Raw genomic sequence first — 23437 nt, 5'->3', positions numbered from 1 at the left:
TGGAAATGCTAAATTAAAAAAAAATTACAATGTATTCAATATACGACAGCAGGACAGTACCCACGTGTACGTTACCCACCCCCGCCCAAAACTAGAGTGTGAAATTAACCCCCTCTCGTTGAAAATGGACCATAAACCTGTTTCTTACATTAAACTTAATCCAATTAGGAAATATCGGTTTTAGATCTCAGATTATATCTAGGGTTAGAGTTAAGGTAAGGGTTAGTTTCATGTTAGGGTTATGACTGGGATTAGAATTAAGAAATATTCCTCAGCGAATTAGCTCATTCTACGCTTCGCCGTTTCCTCTGCTTGGCCTACTCTATAGAAACGTCTAGGTGCGGGAATGGAAGGTAGATAACACATGTTAATATGAGCGTCGATTCCCAACTAAATTACTTGCCTTTAATTCACATTAGGATTTGTAGAGAAACTACAATTTTCATTTTGTAATATCTATTCGAATAAAAAAAAAACAGCAACCTTTTGTAATGTAAGAAGTCGACGGTCGTTAGATAAAGTTAAGACTTTTAGCTGATCTTAAGGCCTAATTCATCATCTACCCCGCCCCCCCCTTTCCCAAGAACAAATCGATTTAGCTATCCAAATTCAGTACTCAGAGGCGTAGCGACCCTTCCCGGCGCCCGGGACAAACTTTTCGACTTGCACCCCCCCCCTCAAGATTTCGATTTGCACCCCCCTCAAAGTTTCGATTTGCACCCCCCCCCCCCCTCAAAGTTTCGATTTGCACCCCCCTCGAGATTTCCATTTGCACCCCCCCCTCAAACTTTCGATTTGCACCCCCCTCAACCTTTCAATTTATTTTTCCAACCCATTTTGGCGCCCCCTAAGGTCTGCGCCCGGGGACATATGTCCCCCCCCCCGCCCCGCCCCCCCCCCCCCCCCCTCGCTACGCTACTGTCAGTACTAGTTCTAGTATTATAGACATATTATAAATGCATTTAGATTCTAATTGCTATTAGTTTATAGACGAATGAGCCCATTCAATTTTACAAGCTCAATAATATTTATCACACAAAGATAAAAAAAACAATATATTATTAATATTAAAATTAATATTAACAATTGGCCTACACAAAACTGCTTACACTTGATTTTAGATTATTTACTACATCTAATTTTAAATCTGCACGGCGAGATTGTAAAGAAAACCAACAACGAATAGTATTTAGAGATCTAGTATTTAAGTATATCTAGAAAACTAAATAGAGTCGACCTATTAAATACAATGAAACAGAAATTGTATTATAAAAATCCAGCTTATTTGATGGTTATTTACTGTGCATTTAGAATCTTTAGACGACTAAGTTTGCGACATTTAGAACTACCGCTTTTAAATTTAAAAATTGGCAGATCCCTGTTTCGAAAAAATATGGTTTGTAAAAAAATCTAGAGATTAAATTAATGTTTTAAATTAATTTTAGGGCCCTACGTTTAATTGACAGAAAATTATCAACAAATAGGCTAGTAAATCTAAATAGAGTCTAGGTAAAATCTTAGTTTAGCGTCGTAAATTCCAACGTAGCTAGATCTAGAATGACTCAATGAGTAAATTAAATACAAGCAGCAGCCATGTTTCATAAACAATAGTAGTTTCCCTTGAGAAATTGTCTATTTGCATGTCTTTTGTGTTGATTTTGTGGTTTAATATTGTTGTTTTGTATTATTTTAATATTTGCCTGTAGGCCTACTGTATAGTAATTTTTCTTTTTTTTTTCAATATAGTTGAAATGAATGACTAATAGACCTTTTCAGACTTAGTAGTGTGCATCCAAGACCACAACAATTGTTGGAAGGTCGAACTTTTGAACACTTTTTTTTGCAGTAATCAAATCAATATTAGATCGCTCATAAAAGACGTCGCTCTTAAGATAGTAATGACAAGCATGCATTATTACAAAACAAACATATGAACATATTGTTTCAGATAGAAATTGTGATTTGTGGTGGGGAGAGGTTCAGTAGAACTCAGCGATGTGATTTGGAGACGGGTCAGGTGTTTCGTAAAAACATCGGATGGTTGTGGGAGAAAGACCAGCTGTAGAAGTATGACGCTTTATTCATTGGTGATCCATTTTCTCAGTGGGGACGATAGAACTATTAAGAAGGGTCAAGAAATGTAAAAAGCATGCTGAGTTGAATTTCTTGAACCCCACCTTTTCATTCCCCCACTTAGCACATCGTCACCGAGTTAACGCTCGCGAGTGACGTCATGTACCGGTACCGCCGACCGTTAGGCTAATTTTATAGGAAAAAAAACAAGAACTACCGTTTTGACACTTATGCGACGTTTAATTTGATAACATATGTTGGTGTTCAATTAAACAGCCCCTAACACATCTATGGGACGGAGTGGTCTAGCAGTAGAGAGCTGGACTGCTAACCCGTAAGTCTCAAGTTCGAATCCGGGTTCAAATCAGTAGACAGTCTTTGAGCCCACCCAACTCTGATGGGTACCTAACTCACGTTAGGGAAAGTAAAGGTGGCTGGGCATAGTGCTGACCAATCTTTCTCTTCATATGCCAAGGTCACCGAAACAAGTGAACTCTACTTCACTTGCCCTATAGACCGTCATGTTTGAAAGGGAACTGTACTTACACATCTATCTCTCGTCCATTTAAACATATGTGGTTATCTCTGCAAGCTTGCTTGTCTTGATTTTCGGCCCTTTAAAAATGTATTAAGCTCTCACCGTATAGAACTAGACTACCCATATTAAGCTCCAAAAGAGGCTTAGTGAAAACAGGATGGCCGTCCGATTTTGAAGCTGCTCTGCGCTTTATAAAACAATAAACGATAAGATGACACTTATATTAAAGTAAATTATAGTTCTGAATCTTGATACATTAAAAGTGATATTCGGAAATTAAGAGCCAGACAGTCAACATGATATTTCAATTTAAGTCAAAGAAAATAAATTTCCTCAAACGATGGAACATTACTAAATTTTCGCGAAACTTAATTAAAGTAATTACGTCATCTTACAAAGCGCGATAGCCTACTGGTGCTCTAACGCGGCCCATGCTAATGGCTGTATTCCTAACGCCCAGCATTAGACGCTGCTTAATCGTCGGCAGGCATTTGGTGGCAAGCCTTATTGACAGGGATAATGTGTTGAGGCCGTTTTGCCAAATGTCTTCAACTAACAGGCTTGCAACATTTATGATGATTCGTTTTGAGCAAGGTATACGTATACTAATGCATATTTGTCGTTATTTTGATTGAACAAAGCATTATAGAGGTTCTCTATCAAACACGTAGGTATTTTCCCCCTTTCACCTCCTTTCATGAGACCGACACGTCATAAATTGCGGAGCGCCTGAGTTGACGTCACAAATCTTCACTCACTCCCGTAGCAAATCATATGAGACATCATTTATATCACTCATTTGGGCATTTGATATTGACATTTTGACAACAAAGGAACAGCAAAGGATAACCAAAATGTGTCTGACAGGTGGAGACTTGCGATCGACCATAATGAAATTTTTAGATGATGTTTTTCGAGGGAAGCTGGTGGATAATACATTTTGTCTCTCAGTATATATAAATGATGACAAACATTTATTGTCAAAAATTATGGTTAGCAGTAGCGTAGCCAGGATCGTCTCATGGTTGGGGGGGGGGGGTTCAAATTTATTCCAGCATTATATATATAGCAACCCCCCTCAAACTTTCGATTTGCACCCCCTCAAACTATATATATATATATATATATATATATATATATATATACTGAGGGGTCTAATATATATATACTGAGGGGTCTATGGGGGGTTAACCCCCCCCCCCCCCCCCTGCCTACGCCACTGATGGTAAGAGATCTTAGATAAGGCAGAGTGTAGTTTTTTACATTATGACTTGTTGTGACATTGACAACAAAAATATGACGAAGGTTGTGGTTTAATTAAGGTAAAGAGAAGTAAAAAAAATGTCATAAGCTACGATAGAATCACTAATTGATGAAAAGAAAAAACTGAAATGAAAATAGTGAACATCAAACAATAAGAAAAAAACTCAAACTATAAAGTAATAGTAAGATCAAATAAACATTAGTACAAAAAAACCTGATTTTATATATGGATACAAGTTGCATCTCACAATACTTCTAGAATTAATGAAGTTGTTTGTTAGGAAATTAGTTTTTAAAGGGCAGAATTAAAAAAAAAATGCTTTGTAGGACGGACTATACAACAAGACAATCATATTTAAATACATTTTCATACGAATAGAAATGAAAGGGAAGCTACTCTAAATAACATTTTCTTAAAATGGCTGCTGTTTTTAATAGCAAATTTACTATCTCGAACAGGGGATCCGGAGAAAAGGCAGACACGGACAAAAGGCCGACAAGACAAAAGGCTGACAAGACAAAAGGCCGACAAGACAAAAGGCCGACAAGTTTTATAAAACAACAAACTACAATTACAGACATGTTTAATATCTAAAATATGTAATTATATACGACTGTTTAAGTTTCTCATAAATATTCTTAGGTACATACAATAGGATAAAATAATACACACGATGTAACCAATTATTTGTTGACGATATATTGGTCCTTATATAGGGAAATCACAGGGGCAAGTTTACACACACACAAAAAAAAAACTTACCAATTTTGGCACACTTGTATCAAAATCACAACAGAATTAATGAATCCAACGAATATAGTATACACTTTTTTCACGCAATTCGCAATGGATGAAACTAAAATATAATTCAAAGTTTGTCGGTATTTAACATGTAGTCCAGTCAAGGCACGTGATCGGTCTACTTCATTCGGTTTCTTTGATTTCTTTGCGTAATATGGTGGTAACGCCACCTATCTCCAGTCGCGTGGACCCAATTGTCCACCTTATAAGGATCGCAACTAACATTGTCTCTTCCACCTTGTTGCATGTGGGCGATAATGCCGGCAGCTTTTGACTTTGTTCTTTTGATGATTATCTCACCCCTTTGACATAAAAGGAGCTATGAATTTAGTTTGAAATGATTTTAAACTTAGGGGAGGTAGCTAAGAGGAGGCTGCTTTCACCGGGGGGGGGGTATCGTCCTTAACGACTTACTGATAGTGTTTTAAAGCAAATATTTTCTGTGACAACAGTGGTACTGTCGAATTCACAAATTGTGAATTACTGAAAAGAAGAAAATAAAACAACTTAAATAGCGGCGTATGATACGCCGCGGGTCGGCTCGTATATTATATTTGTGAATGATATTCATTCTCAGAATGTAATAAGACTTTGAAATATATCTTGTTTATCATATGTAAATCTAAATGCAATTAATGTATCGGTTACTCATGTTTATATCTTTTATAGAAGGATATATACTTAAAATTATCATAGAATGCTCAAAATGTAAAAATACTTTTCAAGAATGTTTTCTTTAATTTATGTAATTCAAAAATTATGTGTCAGTAGATTATGTTTAGATCTTATTAATTGGTAAAGCTCTTGAGAGATGTAAAAGATATATATATATATATATATATATATATATATATATATATATATATATATATATATATATATATATATATATATATATATATATATATATTGATACGAGTAGGGTAAACAAAATGTGAACTTCAATCTACTGAACAGTAGACTATAATTTTCATTTTAACAATGAAAAACCATATTAAAAATAATCTCGGGAAGTTTCATGGGGTGGTATTGATGACTTTTTAAAAATGTATATCAATATATCAGGTGGTCACTCGTGAGAGGTTGACCATAATTTTTCCTTATGGCCGCATGAATTATTAATGTCAATGAAAAAGATAGTAACAACACCCCCTCTCCCAGTTAACCATAAAAGTACCAAATTCTTTTAAAATCAGATTTATTTAATTTTAGCTCTGGTCAGTTTGACCCCATTTTTCTACCAGGGCTGTGCCAAATGTCAAGTGTTTGTGGCACCAGAAAGTGCCTCAAAAAACAATGTTGGAAATTTCCATATTCATATATTGTGCTGTCTTTCAGTATTTAGATTCGAAGCATTTGGCCTGTTTGTTTTAATCTTCAATAAAGCACTTTCCGACTGTAGTGTAATAAACATTTTATTATATATAGCAACTTATTTAGTATGTGTTTTTGCTATTTCTTATAATTTTAAAATTGAATGTAATTTGTTTTTATTTTTTCAACTAGATTTACAATATGGCATTGTAAAAACCAAATTGTTGAATATTTTAGGAATATTTAGAATAAAAATGATCTGATCATTTGATTGGTTTTCTACTTCCTTCAACCCAACTTACAATTTCTGAATGCTTAGTTGCTATCTCACAATAAAGGGATACAACTCATAAAATTAACATAATTATTAATCATGTGTGTTAGATGTATGTGATTACTCAACTTTTATTGTTAAAATTCATTAGTGTGGCTAATCTGGTTTCTTCACAGGTACATTTGTAATTTTAAATCATCTAGTATTAAAAGTTCCTTTTTTTTTAGATTTAAATTACTATAAAAATTAGATACAGGAGGATAAAAAAAGTAGATCAGCCACAGACTTCTCTAACTCTTCATTACAGTATTATTATTGATGTACAGATAGTAATTTACCTTCATTAAAACTGTTTTATTGTAAACTAAAATGAACTACCAAGTGACTTGTGGGATTATGTAGAAACAAAAATTTGGCTCCCTGTCAAAAAAACCCTGGACCTAAACCCCCTGGATAATAACCCCCAATTGCAGTTTATAGAAGGAAATAATAACGATGATGAGAACAAAAAAAAAACGAAATTAAATTAAATTAATGTAATTTTTTTAACGACTAACAAAAGAGTTCTACATAAAAGCATAAATATAACATCAAATTTATTTCTCCACAAGTCTTATAATTTCTGGAATGGAGTTCGTTCAATCTAATAAAGGCAATTTAAAGGTGATTTTTGAAGGCTATGTTTATGTCAAGCGAAAAGATTTGGCGAACGGCGTTGTGCCATTTGAGTGTGCCAAAAGACAGAACAAGGCAGAATGCAAAGCTAAGATAAAGATTCATGGTGAACAGTTTGTTGGACGTTGTAATGAACATTCGCATGGACCAGATCCACCTCAACTTGAAGTGTGTAAAGTAGTGCAGCAGATGAAACAACTGGTAGAAGAAATGGAAGCCAGCAGATCATCACTCAGACGATTACTACGATTACTGAAGATGCCACAGCCAAGCTGCCCTAGGTTCCACACAAACGTCGTATTATCAGGCGTCAACCTGCAGAAAACCATATGCCAAAAATAAACAACTCAGTTGAAGGCTGGCACAGAAGTTTCCAGTCGAATACGGGATGTTGCCACCCAAATATTTGGAAATTCATTGACTTTATTAAAAAGGAACAATTGCTCCAAGAGGTTTATTGTACACAGATAAATTCAGGACACTGTTTACCAAAACAGAAAAAAATATATATTGATAGTAGCGCTCGAATTTAACTGTTATTAAAAATTTTAATGAGCCCACCATTATACAGTATTTGCGAGGCATCGCTCACAATCTCTCTTTTGAAAGTTAAAGTGAAACGCTGTTTTTTCTAAAGTTTATTTTGTTTTTAATTATTAATTTTGGTTCTCATCATCTTTGGTTTATCCTTATATAAACCTAAATTGGTTTTTTTTGTCCAGGGGGTTTATATTGCGGGGGGTTTTTGTCTAGTGGGTTTATGACCAAACACCCAAAAATTTGCCCACATGAATTAATTAGAATGTTCTATGTATGATTTGCAGTTTCTGAAGAGGTGACAACCTTACACTACAATCTTTGTTGACAATTTACGCCAAGTGTAATAGTTTTTTATATAAAATGGTTAGTAATTTTAATTTAATATAAAATGGTTAGTAATTTTAATTTAATATAAAATGGTTGGTAATTTTAATTTAATATAAAATGGTTAGTAATTTTAATTTAATATAAAATGATTTTTTGTCTCGGCTTTTTTATGTTGAACAATTTTAATTGGATTTAAAATTTTATTTTCTCAGATAGCTGTAAGTTTTTTCTATTTACAATAAATATTCTAATGTATACAAATATATACATATATATATATCTTGGAAGTAGGAAAAGCTGATATCCCTGTGAAGTGCAGCATAGAGATTAAGATTAAGTTATAAGATGATAACTTGGTTTGTTTTAGGTTCTTAAGTGACTTTAGTTTCACCCATTCACTAATTGGATCTGTACATTTCTTAAATACATTATTTTCACATAGATGAAAGCTATTGAAACCACATGAGATTTGCTTTTATTTGTTCATTTTAATTTCTTGCAGGATATAAAAGTTTTAAGTTCCCAGGCCACTATAGCAATTGAAGAGTTTGCTAAATTATATTTTGAAACTTTTGATAAAAGAAGACAGGTGAGTTCCACTTTTCACTTGTTGGATAAAGAGTTCATGTCCCTAACCAGTTCACAGGTACACCATCTTAAAAATAACATTTTAACTTTTTTTTTTTTAAACCAGGCAATCGTCAGAATCTATCAAGATAAAGCTAACTTAGTTTGGAATGGACACGCTGTTACGGGTGCAGATGAAATAATGAAATTTTTTGACACATTGCCTTCATCAGAGTTTCACATAGAAGGGATGGATACCCAAGCCATTCTTCCAGGTAAAGTTTTGTTTTTGAAGGAATCGCCATTCTTCTTGGTCAGATTTTGTTTAGAAGGAATAGATAATCAGGTAAAGCTTCATTTTGGAGGAATAGATACCCAAGCCATTCTTCCAGGTAAAGCTTCATGTTGAAGGAATAGATACTTGAGCTATTCTTCCTGGTAGTTCAGATGTTGAATGTGTTATTTTTTATGGTTTTATCATAAAAGTCTATTTTAAACTAATAAATATTGTTAAATATCCTTTTCTTAATTAAATGAATTCATGCTATTTGGAGAAATTCTTTCATATTGAGTTATTTCCCTTGCATATGTGCTTTGCATATTGTTTTAAAAAACTTTTGGCTAATTAAATTATTTATTTTTCAGATGTTGTAGCTGATGGTAGCAATTCAATAATTGTCAACTTTTTTGGAAAAGTAAAGTTTAAAGGTTCAGAAGCCAAAGCTTTTTTTCATACTTTTATTTTATCTGCACATGAAAATAAATGGAAAATTGTTACTGAAAATTTTAGGTTTCTGGAATAAAAATGTGATATGAATCACACTTTCATCAGTGTTTCTGTAATTAGCTAGTCTGTATTTTAAATCAATGAAATTATTTTGGTTACATATGTAACTGGTAATTTAAATCAGGCTTCAGTTTTGTCTGCGTAATGTTAATACAAAGGGAGCTAACCGGGTCAGCTGTATCAGGAAGACAACATCTGTCAGTAACAATACACTGTTGTTAGGAGCCATACATTGTTGTCAGTAACAATACATTGATGTCAGTTGCCATACATTGCTGAGTGTCAGGAGCCATACATTGCTAACATTGTGTCATGTGAAAACTAGACTTTTTTTTTAAGACCAAAAACTAAGCTAATGATGACATCAACATGGCTGAACATCTTTGTACAAATGCTAACAAAACATGGACTAATAATCAACCATTTGGAACACTTCATGTGGCAGGTGAAGTAGAGTCCATATGTTTCTTTAAACTTAAGCTATCAAGTATACCTGTCATTGACACATCAGATCTGGGTAGCCTCTAGAATAAGTTAGCTCAGGCATGGACCTGAACTCCACAACTTCGGAGTGGCAGTTGTATGTGATAGCACTTGACCACCTCCTAAAACGTGTGCCCTGTATGAGAACCAGAAGGTTGGTGCCCTGTATGAGAATCACCAGAGGTTGGTGCCCTGTATGAGAATCACCAGATGGTTGGTGTCCAGTATGAGAATCATCAGAAGGTTGGTGCCCAGTATGAGAATCATCATGTTTGGTGCCCAGTATGAGAATCATCAGAAGGTTGGTGCCCAGTATGAGAATCATGTTTGGTGCCCAGTATGAGAATCATCAGAAGGTTGGTGCCCAGTATGATAATCATCAGAAGGTTGGTTCCCAGTATGAGAATCATTAGAAGGTTGGTGCCCAGTATGAGAATCAGAAGGTTGGTGCCCAGTATGAGAATCATCATGTTTGGTGCCCAGTATGAGAATCATCAGAAGGTTGGTGCCCAGTATGAGAATCATCATGTTTGGTGCCCAGTATGAGAATCATCAGAAGGTTGGTTCCCAGTATGAGAATCATTAGAAGGTTGGTGCCCAGTATGAGAATCAGAAGGTTGGTGCCCAGTATGATAATCAGAAGGTTGGTGCCCAGTATGAGAATCATCAGATGAAAAGGTTTATGCCATGTATGATAATAGTCTTTGTATGTATTGATTATTGGTAGTAGAAATCGATTTTCAAAACGTAAAGTTAAATATGTAGAAAAATATAATAACTATCTTTCTACTTTCTGTAATTTCAATGAGTCACAATAGTCGTTGTTTTTAAGGTCGAGTCAATGCATCAAATAATAAGACATAGCCAGTATTTATCTTAAAATCAGTTCCCCTTAAATTATCTTAAATCCCCTTAAAATTAGTGGTCTCTGAACTTTATTTTAGTTCCCCTTGAAATCAGTTGTCTCTAAACTTTATCTTTGTTCCCTTTAAAATCAGTGGTCTCTAAACTTTATCTCTGTTCCCTTTAAAATCAGTGGTCTCTGAACTTTATTTTAGTACCCCTTAAAATCAGTGATCTCTAAACGTTATCTTAGTATTCTTAGTTCCCCTTAAAATCAGTGATCTCTAAACGTTATCTTAGTATTCTTAGTTCCCCTTAAAATCAGTCGGCCTTAAACTGTTTCTTAGCTCCCCTTAAAGTCAGGCTCTAAAATGGCTTCAGTTGAAAAAAAAAAAAAAAAAAAACGAATGGCTATCAATTTTATTTCTTTAAAAAAAAATTCTTTCTCTTTACATCTTGAAATGGATCAAAATGAAAAGACTCATTACTGCATTTTCGGTAACGGAAATGAATCTGGTCCTCAAAGGTCACGTGCGCCTGAGGTCACCTTGCATGCATTAATTTCTCACAAAGGTCCTATAAGATCGATGAGCAGGGCTTCACCCCATTATACGATGTAATGTCCCCAGCGGGCCGGGTGGGGGGGGGGGGGGGACCATCAAATCTTCACACCGAGATCACCAAACAAACGGGAATAAACTAATTGTCAAACATCCACAAACAATTATATATTTAGTGTTTAAAAAACCGAACCATAAGATGATCTCATTAGCTCTCAGACTGGCCCGTAATTTTCTGTTTTTTTTAATGCAGGTTTATTGGTTGCCTCTGATTCTTATTACCAAGATCATTAATTTTTAAGGGAGGGTTTTCTGTCTCTCGTAATCCCGCATCTATTTTATGGTCTATATCGCCTAAACGACTGCGTCAGAATTGAATGCACTTTCCTATCAAAACATCCATTCTGTTTCGAATCCCCACAAAAGCTTGCCCCATTGGTCGTCTGGCCAATCAGAAATATAGTAACGATCGGATGCACCCTGACCTCCCCCTGCCCCGGGCTCTCTGGCAGCGAGGCGGTATTGATTTTTTTAGCGATGCTAAAAAATGTTCATGCCATAGGACTGTCTCCCGTAGAGCCCTGTGCATACCAAGCCTGGATTCCTATTGCTCGCTGGCTCGTCCCAGCGCCTCAAATCGTGACTTTTGTCCTGTAGATCCAGACTAATTTCTCGGAGATCCCGGTCTCATTCATCGCTGCACGCGGCTGTTTTAATCACTGGGTAAGTCTGATCATCTCTACATCTCCCCACTGTTGTTAGAACGTCACATAACGTGACTTACAGACAGTTACTGGCCCTAGCGGTGGGACCATCCTCTGATCACCCACACTCCCTACAGCTCCTAGAGTTCCAGAACCTCATAATTAAATGTCTATTTTTTTAGTCGTCATGTTTTTATTGCAAAATTCGTTGGACTTGTACGACTGTTATTATGTTGTAGGACTATAACACCGTGTATGAGTAGGTCAGCTGTATTTAATCTACTCTAAAAAAAGATCTTTTAACCTGAAGTTGTAGCCTCCAACACACCACAGCGGTGTGCTGAAGCAACACGTTTGTGTGCTGGTCTGTGTTGTAGCACAGGCGTACAAGCCAGGAACCAAATTCCCATAATTGATGAGCGATCGATCCAGCAAATGTACACAGAAGATGGCGACACTGTGCCGCTCCAGCCACGAGCAAGTTTTTATTAAGTGTTGACCCATTAAGTCTAATTTACCATGTGACGTCAGCACGGGTTTACCGTTTTTTTTTTCCCGTGAACATTGACGGGGTGCTGAGCATATCTTCATAATGTGTGGGGGTGGGGACGGCCGAAGGGTAGTGTATTACCAGTAGAACCTACTTAATAAACAATGAAATATAAATAGCTTGCATTAACATGCGTTTAATGATGTAGCATAATAATATGCAAAAGGTTTTGTTTTGGTACCAGCTTAGTGACAACGGGGCCCAATACAAATAGGACTGGTGGAATATTGACTATGACTGTAGTATTTATATCACGGATGCTCTTGTACTGTATGTAATACATTCCGTATATGATAAGTGATGTGTGTGATAAATGATGTATGTAATGAGTAATACATGTGATACTGTATGTTAAGGTCTACATATAGGAACCCACCCCCCCCCCCCCACCAAATAACTCCTGACGTTTAGTTCGTGTATGTTGGTACTGTATGTCAATAGTGTCGAAAAGTTTAAAGTTTTAATTTAAATCTCAGCATAAATCCATGTGACACGAATGCAACAAATTATATTTCTTCTATAGGCTATGGTTGGGTTGTTCTTGTCTAATGTTGATTGCTGCATATCGTATGTTGTTTGGTGGTCTGTGATTCATGTTTATGTATGTATATATGTTGTAGTTTGTGTTTATGTATTTGTATATGTTGTAGTTTGTGTGTTTATGTATGTGTATATGTTGTAGTTTGTATGTTTATGTATTTGTATATGCTGTAGTTTGTGTGTTTATGTATGTGTATATGTTTTAGTTTGTGTGTTTATGTATATGTTGGAGCATATATCTTTTAATGACCATTTGTGTATTTTAGCGTATCTTGTGATGTCCATTTGTGTAGTGTAGCGTATCTTGTGATGTCCATTTGTGTAGTGTAGCGTATCTTGTGATGTCCATTTGTGTAGTGTAGCGTATCTTGTGATGTCCATTTGTGTAGTGTAGCGTATCTTGTGATGTCCATTTGTGTATTTTAGCGTATCTTGTGATGTCCATTTGTGTAGTGTAGCGTATCTTGTGATGTCCATTTGTGTAGTGTAGCGTATCTTGTGATGTCCATTTGTGTATTTTAGCGTATCTTGTGATGACCATTTGTGTAGTGTAGCGTATCTTGTGATGTCCATTTGTGTAGTGTAACTTATGGTGTCCATTTGTGTAGTGTAGCCTATCTTGTGATGTCCATTTGTGTAGTGTAGCGTATCTTGTGATGTCCATTTGTGTAGTGTAACTTATGGTGTCCATTTGTGTAGTGTAGCGTATCTTGTGATGTCCATTTGTGTAGTGTAACTTATGGTGTCCATTTGTGTAGTGTAGCCTATCTTGTGATGTCCATTTGTGTAGTGTAGCGTATCTTGTGATGTCCATTTGTGTATTTTAGCGTATCTTGTGATGACCATTTGTGTAGTGTAGCGTATCTTGTGATGTCCATTTGTGTATTTTAGCGTATCTTGTGATGTCCATTTGTGTAGTGTAGCCTATCTTGTGATGTCCATTTGTGTAGTGTAGCGTATCTTGAAATGACCATTTGTGTAGTGTAGCGTATCTTGTGATGACCATTTGTGTAGTGTAACTTATGGTGTCCATTTGTGTAGTGTAGCGTATCTTGTGATGACCATTTGTGTAGTGTAGCGTATCTTGCGATGACCATTTGTGTAGTGTAGCGTATTTTGTGATGACCGTTTGTGTAGCGTATCTTGTGATGACCATTTATGTAGTGTAGCGTATCTTGTGATGTCCATTTGTGTAGTGTAGCGTATCTTGTGATGACCATTTGTGTAGTGTAGCGTATCGTGTGATCACCATTTGTGTAGTGTAGCGTATCTTGTGATGTCCATTTGTGTAGTGTAGCGTATCTTGTGATGACCATTTGTGTAGTGTAGCGTATCTTGTGATGACCATTTGTGTAGTGTAACTTATGGTGTCCATTTGTGTAGTGTAGCGTATCTTGTGATGACCATTTGTGTAGTGTAGCGTATCTTGCGATGACCATTTGTGTAGTGTAGCGTATCTTGTGATGACCGTTTGTGTAGCGTATCTTGTGATGACCATTTATGTAGTGTAGCGTATCTTGTGATGTCCATTTGTGTGGTGTAGCGTATCTTGTGATGACCATTTGTGTAGTGTAGCGTATCTTGTGATCACCATTTGTGTAGTGTAGCGTATCTTGTGATGTCCATTTGTGTAGTGTAGCGTATCTTGTGATGACCATTTGTGTAGTGTAGCGTATCTTGTGATGACCATTTGTGTACTTTAGCGTATCTTGCGATGACCATTTGTGTAGTGTAGCGTATCTTGCGATGACCATTTGTGTAGTGTAGCGTATCTTGTGATGACCGTTTGTGTAGTGTAGCGTATCTTGTGATGTCCATTTGTGTAGTGTAGCATATCTTGTGATATCCATTTGTGTAGTGTAGCGTATCTTGTGATGGCCATTTGTGTATTGTAGCGTATCTTGTGATTACCATTTGTGTAGTGTAGCGTATCTTATGATGACCATTTGTGTAGTGTATCTTGTGATGACCATTTGTGTAGTGTAGCGTATCTTGTGATGACCATTTGTGTAGTGTAGCGTATCTTGTGATGACCATTTGTGTAGTGTAGCGTATCTTGTAATGACCAGTCGCGAAGTATCGCATGCACACGCTCCCAGCAAAATCTCCTCTACTTAAAGCTGCAGGTGTTGAATAAAACCACATCAATGCCTATGCGACGAAATTCAATTACGGCTTGCATTCCATCAAAACGTTGCTTTGTGTTGAAAATAAAATCGTTTCCTATCAGCAAGAGGAGGCCACAGGAAGACAACCATTAGCATACATTAGCTTTTTTAGTCTGCCCAAGACGCGCACACAACTACGTTAAAAAACGATCATCCAAATTTGCATAAATTGAATGCTAATCATCCTAATGTTAACATAATTCTGTCAACTTTTATTATCTGAACCTTCCTACCCACACAAGGGCCGAATTTACAGCTTGTTTTAAGGAATTTTTTTAAAATGGAAAATAAAATTAAAATCCATTCGACAAAATGATATAGAACAAGAAGAGTGCGGGGAAAAAAGTCTGTACTTATCATATTATCAAGTCTCTAATTCTAACGTTCATATACGACACAAATTATATAGACTTAAATGTTATAGTATAGGACAGAAGCTGATTTAGTCTCTAGGACATCTAGTATCTAGGACATCTAATTCTCTAGGCCATCTAGTCTCTAGGACATCTAATTCTCTAGGCTATCTAGTATCTAGGACATCTAGTCTCTAGGACATCTAGTCTCTAGGATATCTAGTCTCTAGGACATCTAATTCTCTAGGCTATCTAGTATCTAGGACATCTAGTCTCTAGGATATCTAGTCTCTAGGATATCAAGTCTCTAGGACATCTAGTCTAGGACATCTAGTCTCTAGGACATCTAATTCTCTAGGCTATCTAGTATCTAGGACATCTAGTCTCTAGGACATCTAGTCTCTAGGATATCTAGTCTCTAGGATATCAAGTCTCTAGGACATCTAGTCTAGGACATCTAGTCTCTAGGACATCTAATTCTCTAGGCTATCTAGTATCTAGGACATCTAGTCTCTAGGACATCTAGTCTCTAGGACATCTAATTCTCTAGGCTATCTAGTATCTAGGACATCTAATTCTCTAGGCCATCTAGTCTCTAGGACATCTAATTCTCTAGGCTATCTAGTATCTAGGACATCTAGTCTCTAGGACATCTAGTCTCTAGGATATCTAGTCTCTAGGATATCAAGTCTCTAGGACATCTAGTCTAGGACATTTAGTCTCTAGGACATCTAATTCTCTAGGCTATCTAGTATCTAGGACATCTAGTCTCTAGGACATCTAGTCTCTAGGACATCTAGTCTCTAGGATATCAAGTCTAGGACATCTAGTCTGTAGGACATCTAATTCTCTAGGACATCTAATTCTCTAGGACATCTAATTCTCTAGGACATTTAGTCTCTAGGACATCAAGTCTCTAGGACATCAAGTCTCTAGGACATCAAGTCTCTAGGACATCAAGTCTCTAGGACATCTAGTCTCTAGGACATCTAGTCTCTAGGACAGAAGCTGATCTAGTCTCTAATGTCTTTGTCCCGCAGACGTGACCTAAGAGCTGTCTCGCGAGAACGACGGTTCTAACGGTCCCATTAGGAGCCATCAATTTACAAAGTTGTCCGAGGGAAATTGTCTTCAAACTAACGCCACAAATATGATCCTCTGTTTGCCACCAGCTGCCCATAACACTGCAGAGCAGTTCCATTTCTCTAAATTTCTCCATGAAAAATGTGGTCTCTCTCTCTCTCTCTCTCTCTCTCTCTCGAGAAAAAAAAAAACGGCTACTTTTAACTTCGAGACTTGAGAAATTGAAAAAAAAAATTTCATTTTTTAGAAATATTTTTTGTTTCACTCCATCGCTGATTTTTTTGTTGTTAAAGCATGGATGACTTGGACGTAAGCACGAGGCACGCAATGCTTTTATTGAAATCATCGGACGAATCCATGAATCATTTAAACTTCATTACAGGACTAAACTCGGGTCGTGTATTACAGCCGGCTAGAGAAAAATTGGGCTTTTAATCAGGAAGGTATTCTTTTCATTAGATGATGGCGTCCCGCAGCGCATTGTTTGTCAACGCTAATCATTGTCCTTAAAGAGATAAATTAGGCGATATTTGTAGTCTCTTCAATACTTGTTAGTTTGATCTAAGTAGCCTCTCCTATGATGATCTCAGTAGCCTCTCCAATAGTTTAATGATGATCTCAGTAGTCTCTCCAATACTTGTTAGTTTGATCTCAGTAGCCTATCCAATAGTTTAATGATATCAGTAGCCTCTCCAATAGTTTAATGATGATATCAGTAGCCTATCCAATAGTTTAATGATGATCTCAGTAGCCTCTCCAATAGTTTAATGATGATCCAGTAGCCTCTCCAATAGTTTAATGATGATCTCAGTAGCCTCTCCAATAGTTTAATGATGATCTCAGTAGGTAGCCTCTCCAATAGTTTAATGATGATCTCAGTAGCCTCTCCAATAGTTTAATGATGATCTCAGTAGCCTCTCCAATAGTTTAATGATGATCTCAGTAGCCTCTCCAATAGTTTAATGATGATCTCAGTAGCCTCTCCAATAGTTTAATGATATCAGTAGCCTCTCCAATGATGATCTCAGTAGCCTCTCCAATAGTTTAATGATGATCCAGTAGCCTCTCCAATAGTTTAATGATGATCTCAGCAGCCTCTCCAATAGTTTAATGATGATCTCAGTAGCCTCTCCAATAGTTTAATGATGATCTCAGTAGCCTCTCCAATAGTTTAATGATGATCTCAGCAGCCTCTCCAATAGTTTAATGATGATCTCAGTAGCCTCTCCAATAGTTTAATGATGATCTCAGTAGCCTCTCCAATAGTTTAATGATGATCTCAGTAGCCTCTCCAATATTTTAATGATGATCTCAGTAGCCTCTCCAATAGTTTAATGATGATCTCAGTAGCCTCTCCAATAGTTTAATGATGATCTCTGTAGCCACTCCAATAGTTTAATGATGATCTCAGTAGCCTCTCCAATAGTTTAATGATGATCTCAGTAGCCTCTCCAATAGTTTAATGATGATCTCAGTAGCCTCTCCAATATTTTAATGATGATCTCAGTAGCCTCTCCAATGATGATCTCAGTAGCCTCTCCAATGATGATCTCAGTAGGCTCTCCAATGATGATCTCAGTAGCCTCTCCAATAGTTTAACGATGATCTCAGTAGCCTCTCCAATAGTCTAATGATGATCTCAGTAGCCTCTCCAATGATGATCTCAGTAGCCTCTCCAATGATGATCTCAGTAGCCTCTCCAATGATGATCTCAGTAGCCTCTCCAATGATGATCTCAGTAGCCTCTCCAATGATGATCTCAGTAGCCTCTCCAATAGTTTAATGATGATCTCAGTAGCCTCTCCAATAGTTTAACGATGATCTCAGTAGCCTCTCCAATGATGATCTCAGTAGCCTCTCCAATGATGATCTCAGTAGCCTCTCCAATAGTTTAACGATGATCTCAGTAGCCTCTCCAATGATGATCTCAGTAGGCTCTCCAATAGTTTAACGATGATCTCAGTAGCCTCTCCAATAGTTTAATGATGATCTCAGTAGCCTCTCCAATAATGATCTCAGTAGCCTCTCCAATGATGATCTCAGTAGGCTCTCCAATAGTTTAATGATGATCTCAGTAGTCTCTCCAATAGTTTAACGATGATCTCAATCGCCTCTCCAATAGTTTAACGATGATCTCGGTAGCCTCTCCAACGATGATCTCGGTAGCCTCTCCAATAGTTTAACGATGATCTCGGTAGCCTCTCCAACGATGATCTCAGTAGCCTCTCCAATGATGATCTCGGTAGCCTCTCCAATGATGATCTCAGTAGCCTCTCCAATGATGATCTCGGTAGCCTCTCCAATGATGATCTCGGTAGCCTCTCCAATGATGATCTCAGTAGCCTCTCCAATGATGATCTCGGTAGCCTCTCCAATGATGATCTCGGTAGCCTCTCCAATGATGACCTCAGTAGCCTCTCCAATGATGATCTCAGTAGCCTCTCCAATGATGATCTCATTTCACTGGTGGTAGTGAGAAGGGGAGGGCTACGTCATATATGTCTGTAAGTCCGTGATTCTTTGTCTATTCAGCTATTCGTCCCAGTATTTATGTTTTTCTTTGTGTGTCCGACTATGTTTTTGTGTGTGTCTGGCTTTCTTTATTTTTTTGTTTTTCTTACTATTAGTGCGTTGTTTCACTGTCTATATTTCTGTGACAGCTCTAATGTCTGCTTGATTATCAGTTTGCTCCCTTTAATTGTTTCCATATATAGGCCAACCTTTGTTCAGAGAAATCTTGTACCATATATTCCTAAAAAAAAATTTGTCATTAAGAATTTTCCCCCTAGTATGTCGTTTTACGCATACTCACAGAGTATGTAAAGTGATTAACACTGACATATAGACCTGTGGTGTATTAATTGTCCATAACCCTAACGCCGACACACATAATGTGTATTAATTGACCACAACGCCGACAGCCAAAAGTGCATTAATTGACCATAGCCCTAACGCCGACAAACAAAGAGTTTATTAATTGACTACAACTCAGATAAGATGAGTCAGTTACATCAGGCTTTTTTTTGTGTCTTTTTTTTACATTTTCCTTAGCAAGTGAATACAGCGGCCTTGATGCACGACGGTAGAATGCACATTGTTCCGGTAACTACGCGATCCATTTCAATTCGATATTTCTCATTTCAGCTAGGAAGTGGCGTTATTGTTGTCGGCCGGTCGGCCAAGTTTTGAAAAGGACATGGCCGCTCCGCAAAGCATGCAACACTTACTGGGCTCTAAAACTGAATGAATCAATCTGCAGGGGAGCTAATTCAGACAGAACCTTTCAACTCGCTTTGACCAAAATAATTTCCATGTTGCTGTCGGGATTAAAAAAATAAATCCATAATCAGACATTGTGTCCTGTCAGTGGAGCTCTCCCGCCCAAACTGTGGGCAGCAGACGATCACTCACGCGAGACCCATGCCATTCATAAAACGCGGGGGAAACTGATGACTACTTTGAGTTATATTTTTTTCTTTCCTGTGCGGGAAATCTAAATAATTGGTTTCTGATGTTCTATTTTAGTATAGTGTGGTGTGTATTTAGACAGTAATTACAGCCAATCATCACACGTTAAGCCCGTGCCCCCTCTGTTTGACCGCTTCGAAGACATTAACCGCCGGTCCAACACTCCCCACCCCCCTCCTACATACACCATTACCCGCCCCTGCCATTACATTCCAGATAATATACCTCCGCACAATCTTTATTCGCCCCTGGCGACCGCGACCACAAATACATATATACACGCACATATATATTTACATACATATATATGTACATACATACACACACACACACACATATATATATATATATATATATATATATATATATATATATATATATATATATATATATATATATATATATATATATATATATATAAGAGAGATACATTTGATACATCTCTAGACCTACTGTCAGAAGGGAGCGTCTTTATAGCGAGCGGTATATATCCATAAACCTACCTAAGTATGTCAATAGAACGGGGTGTGCTCTTCGTTTAAAATAGATCCCCTGCCCCTATCTTTCACAACTCTCGATATCAGCTCCCGCAACGGGTGGCCATATCTACCCCCCCCCCCCTCCACACCCTCCATCAGCTGAGATTTGAAGTTAGAGAGATGGAAGGGTGTCTCTAGCATGAGAGAGAAATGGAAGGTTGCTTCTAGAAGGAAGGAAGGAAAAGGATGTTCCATTTATATGACTTCATGCTGTCCACATTTGATGTGTCCACATTTGATGTGTCCACTTGATGTGTCCTGATGTGTCCAGTGCTCCAGATGGCTCCAGAGATTAATTATAGACCCCATTTACAGCCATAGTGTTATAAACCACAAATAGGCCTGCTTAAAGAATGTAGCCTATACCTGTTGTTGTTTTTTTAAACCATATATACTTAAATTATCAAACCCATCAGTATAGTGCTATATAAACTATTGCTACAGTTATAAAATCTAACAACAGAAATTGAAACAACGCATTGAAAATGTTTCAGGAAAAAATTAAATAAAAAAGCTATGTTTAATATTAGAGAATCATTTTGAATCGATTAAAGTGTGCATTATTTATAGCTTAAACCCATCCAATCAATAATTGACTGCTCTAAAAACTATCAGAGAGCCGTACAGTTGTGCTCTACCTCTGTGTAACTAGCAGTCCTGCAGGCAACCTGCAGACAACCTGCAGAAAACCTGCCGTGTAAAACGTTACGGTAAAATTATTTTCGCAGGCAACCTGCAGATAACCTGCGGACACCTGCCGTGTAAAATGTTACGGTAAAAATTATTTTCGCAGGCAACCTGCAGACAACCTGCAGACACCTGTCGTGTAAAACGGCAAAAGTTGTTTTCGTACTGCCTTGGCCTACCATTGAGGGTAGGTCTTACGTCACCAACAATTTTCCTAATGACGGTACACAACAGATCAATAGCAACACGCACATGGTCTGGGGGGGGGGGGGGGTGGAGTTGATCGTCATGGTAGGGGTGGTGGAGCATCTTGGTAGGGGTCGTGTGGTTGGTGGAGCATCTTGGTAGGGGTCGTGTGGGTGGTGGAGTATCTTGGTAGGGGTCTTGGGGGTGGTGGAGTATCTTGGTAGGGGTCGTGTGGGTGGTGGAGTATCTTGGTAGGGGTCTTGGGGGTGGTGGAGTATCTTGGTAGGGGTCTTGGGGGTGGTGGAGTATCTTGGTAGGGGTCTTGGGGGTGGTGGAGTATCTTGGTAGGGGTCTTGGGGGTGGTGGAGTATCTTGGTAGGGGTCGTGTGGGTGGTGGAGTATCTTGGTAGGGGTCTTGGGGGTGGTGGAGTATCTTGGTAGGGGTCGTGTGGGTGGTGGAGTATCTTGGTAGGGGTCTTGGGGGTGGTGGAGTATCTTGGTAGGGGTCGTGTGGGTGGTGGAGTATCTTGGTAGGGGTCGTGTGGGTGGTGGAGTATCTTGGTAGGGGTCGTGTGGGTGGTGGAGCATCTTGGTAGGGGTCGTGTTGGTGGTGGAGTATCTTGGTAGGGGTCGTGTGGGTGGTGGAGCATCTTGGTAGGGGTCGTGTGGGTGGTGGAGTATCTTGGTAGGGGTCGTGTGGGTGGTGGAGCATCTTGGTAGGGGTCGTGTGGGTGGTGGAGTATCTTGGTAGGGGTCGTGTGGGTGGTGGAGCATCTTGGTAGGGGTCGTGTGGGTGGTGGATAGTCATAGCATAAGTCCTGTGGATGCTGGGTCATTATGGCAAGGATCATGGGGGTAGGGGGGGTGGATAGTCATGGCAGGGGTGGTGTGGGTGGTGGATTGTGTGGATAATGGATTATGATGGCTGAGACTTTGAGGTCGGTAGATAAATTAGGTAGTGGCCCATCATATGAGGCTTGTTTCCATGGCGGCTCACTACTGTAGAATCGTTGTTGTATAACTATATAGTGGGAGAGGTTTTGGATGAGATTATATCACCAGTGTGTAGTTGTGGGAGAGGTTTTGGATGAGATTATATCACCAGTGTGTAGTTGTGGGAGAGGTTTTGGATGAGATTATATCACCAGTGTGGTGTAGTCGGACAGTTGAAATGTAGGAGAAAGCAATTAATCCAGTGGTGAGCGACCATGACATCTTGAACCATGAATGTACCATTTAGTACGACAAAAATTAAAATAAGAATTAAATCGTGACTTTAAAAACATAGTTTAGATCCTGCAGGATTTTAACACTTTTCCCGACACAAAACATAAACTTTTAATGTTTTAATCGATTAAGCTAAACCCCCATAGATACCCTACCAAATTCACGAGTTGGTCTGCCTATGTGAAGTATGTATGTCTGCAATACATGCTAGAAAACATACTCATGTGGCCAGCCACATATCCACGTAGCGAGGCCATGTCTGAAGACAAATGGTATCTGCCAGTGAAACGTCCTGAGATTACTTCCCCTGGCAGATGGATCAGAAGAATGTGATCCCTCCATCTATATGACAAATGAAGATTGCTGTTGCCGCCCTTGTTAATCAAATTTATTATTTGTTTCTTCGATACTTTCAAGCCAATAGTCAGGGGGAATTATCCTCTGGACCGTCGTCCGTCCCTTTGAAGAATCCGCACCGTCTCCGCGGCCATTTTCCCCTCCCCCCGGGACGAGCGCATGGAAATTTAATCTTTCGCCATGTCGAGCGGTGCAATTTTCCCGGCCAATGCTGGAGAATCCTCGTCATTTTCTTGTCAAAATTTGTTTGACTAAAGGCAATTGTTTATTCAATTATAAACCTGTACAGTGTACGGTCGTGTTGATCGCTTGATGGCGTCAGAAAATGTTAAAATTAAAACGTGTAGGTTGTGTCAGCTAGCAACCATAGTGACCCCAGAAGCAGCGGTAGTTGTTTCATTTTTTTCATGGAAGCTTTCCTTTGTTCACTGACGGCGTGGACGAATGATAGAGCTTACGACTGCTAGCACGAAAGTCTCGAGTTCAGATCCAGAGCTTGAGGATATAGGACGTCCCTGAGTCCACCCAG

At 38.1% G+C, this 23437-nt stretch overlaps 1 protein-coding gene across 1 annotated transcript; it reads left to right on the top strand.

Annotated features, from left to right (window-relative positions):
* Window positions 1-1333: 1333 nt before the first annotated feature.
* LOC131950947 (NTF2-related export protein 2) lies at window positions 1334-9196 on the top strand. The gene is made up of 5 exons (XM_059313159.1): window positions 1334-1396; window positions 7764-7842; window positions 8309-8395; window positions 8501-8648; window positions 9019-9196. Exons 2-5 carry the CDS (start codon window positions 7840-7842, stop codon window positions 9174-9176), a joined length of 396 nt encoding a protein of 131 aa, XP_059169142.1. The 5' UTR covers window positions 1334-1396; window positions 7764-7839; the 3' UTR covers window positions 9177-9196.
* Window positions 9197-23437: the final 14241 nt, after the last annotated feature.

The sequence above is a fragment of the Physella acuta genome, unplaced genomic scaffold (assembly GCF_028476545.2).
Source record: "Physella acuta isolate Inbredline_101_S28 unplaced genomic scaffold, ASM2847654v3 ptg000792l, whole genome shotgun sequence".
NCBI classification, from domain to species: domain Eukaryota; kingdom Metazoa; phylum Mollusca; class Gastropoda; family Physidae; genus Physella; species Physella acuta.
This window is presented reverse-complemented; position numbering and strand designations above follow the sequence as displayed.

Bases quoted from the DNA above. Each gene is read 5' to 3' on its own strand.
- LOC131950947 (XM_059313159.1), top strand. The intron at 8,396-8,500 runs GTGAGTTCCACT...TTTTTAAACCAG, and splicing joins CTTTTGATAAAAGAAGACAG to GCAATCGTCAGAATCTATCA. The intron at 8,649-9,018 runs GTAAAGTTTTGT...TTTATTTTTCAG, and splicing joins TACCCAAGCCATTCTTCCAG to ATGTTGTAGCTGATGGTAGC.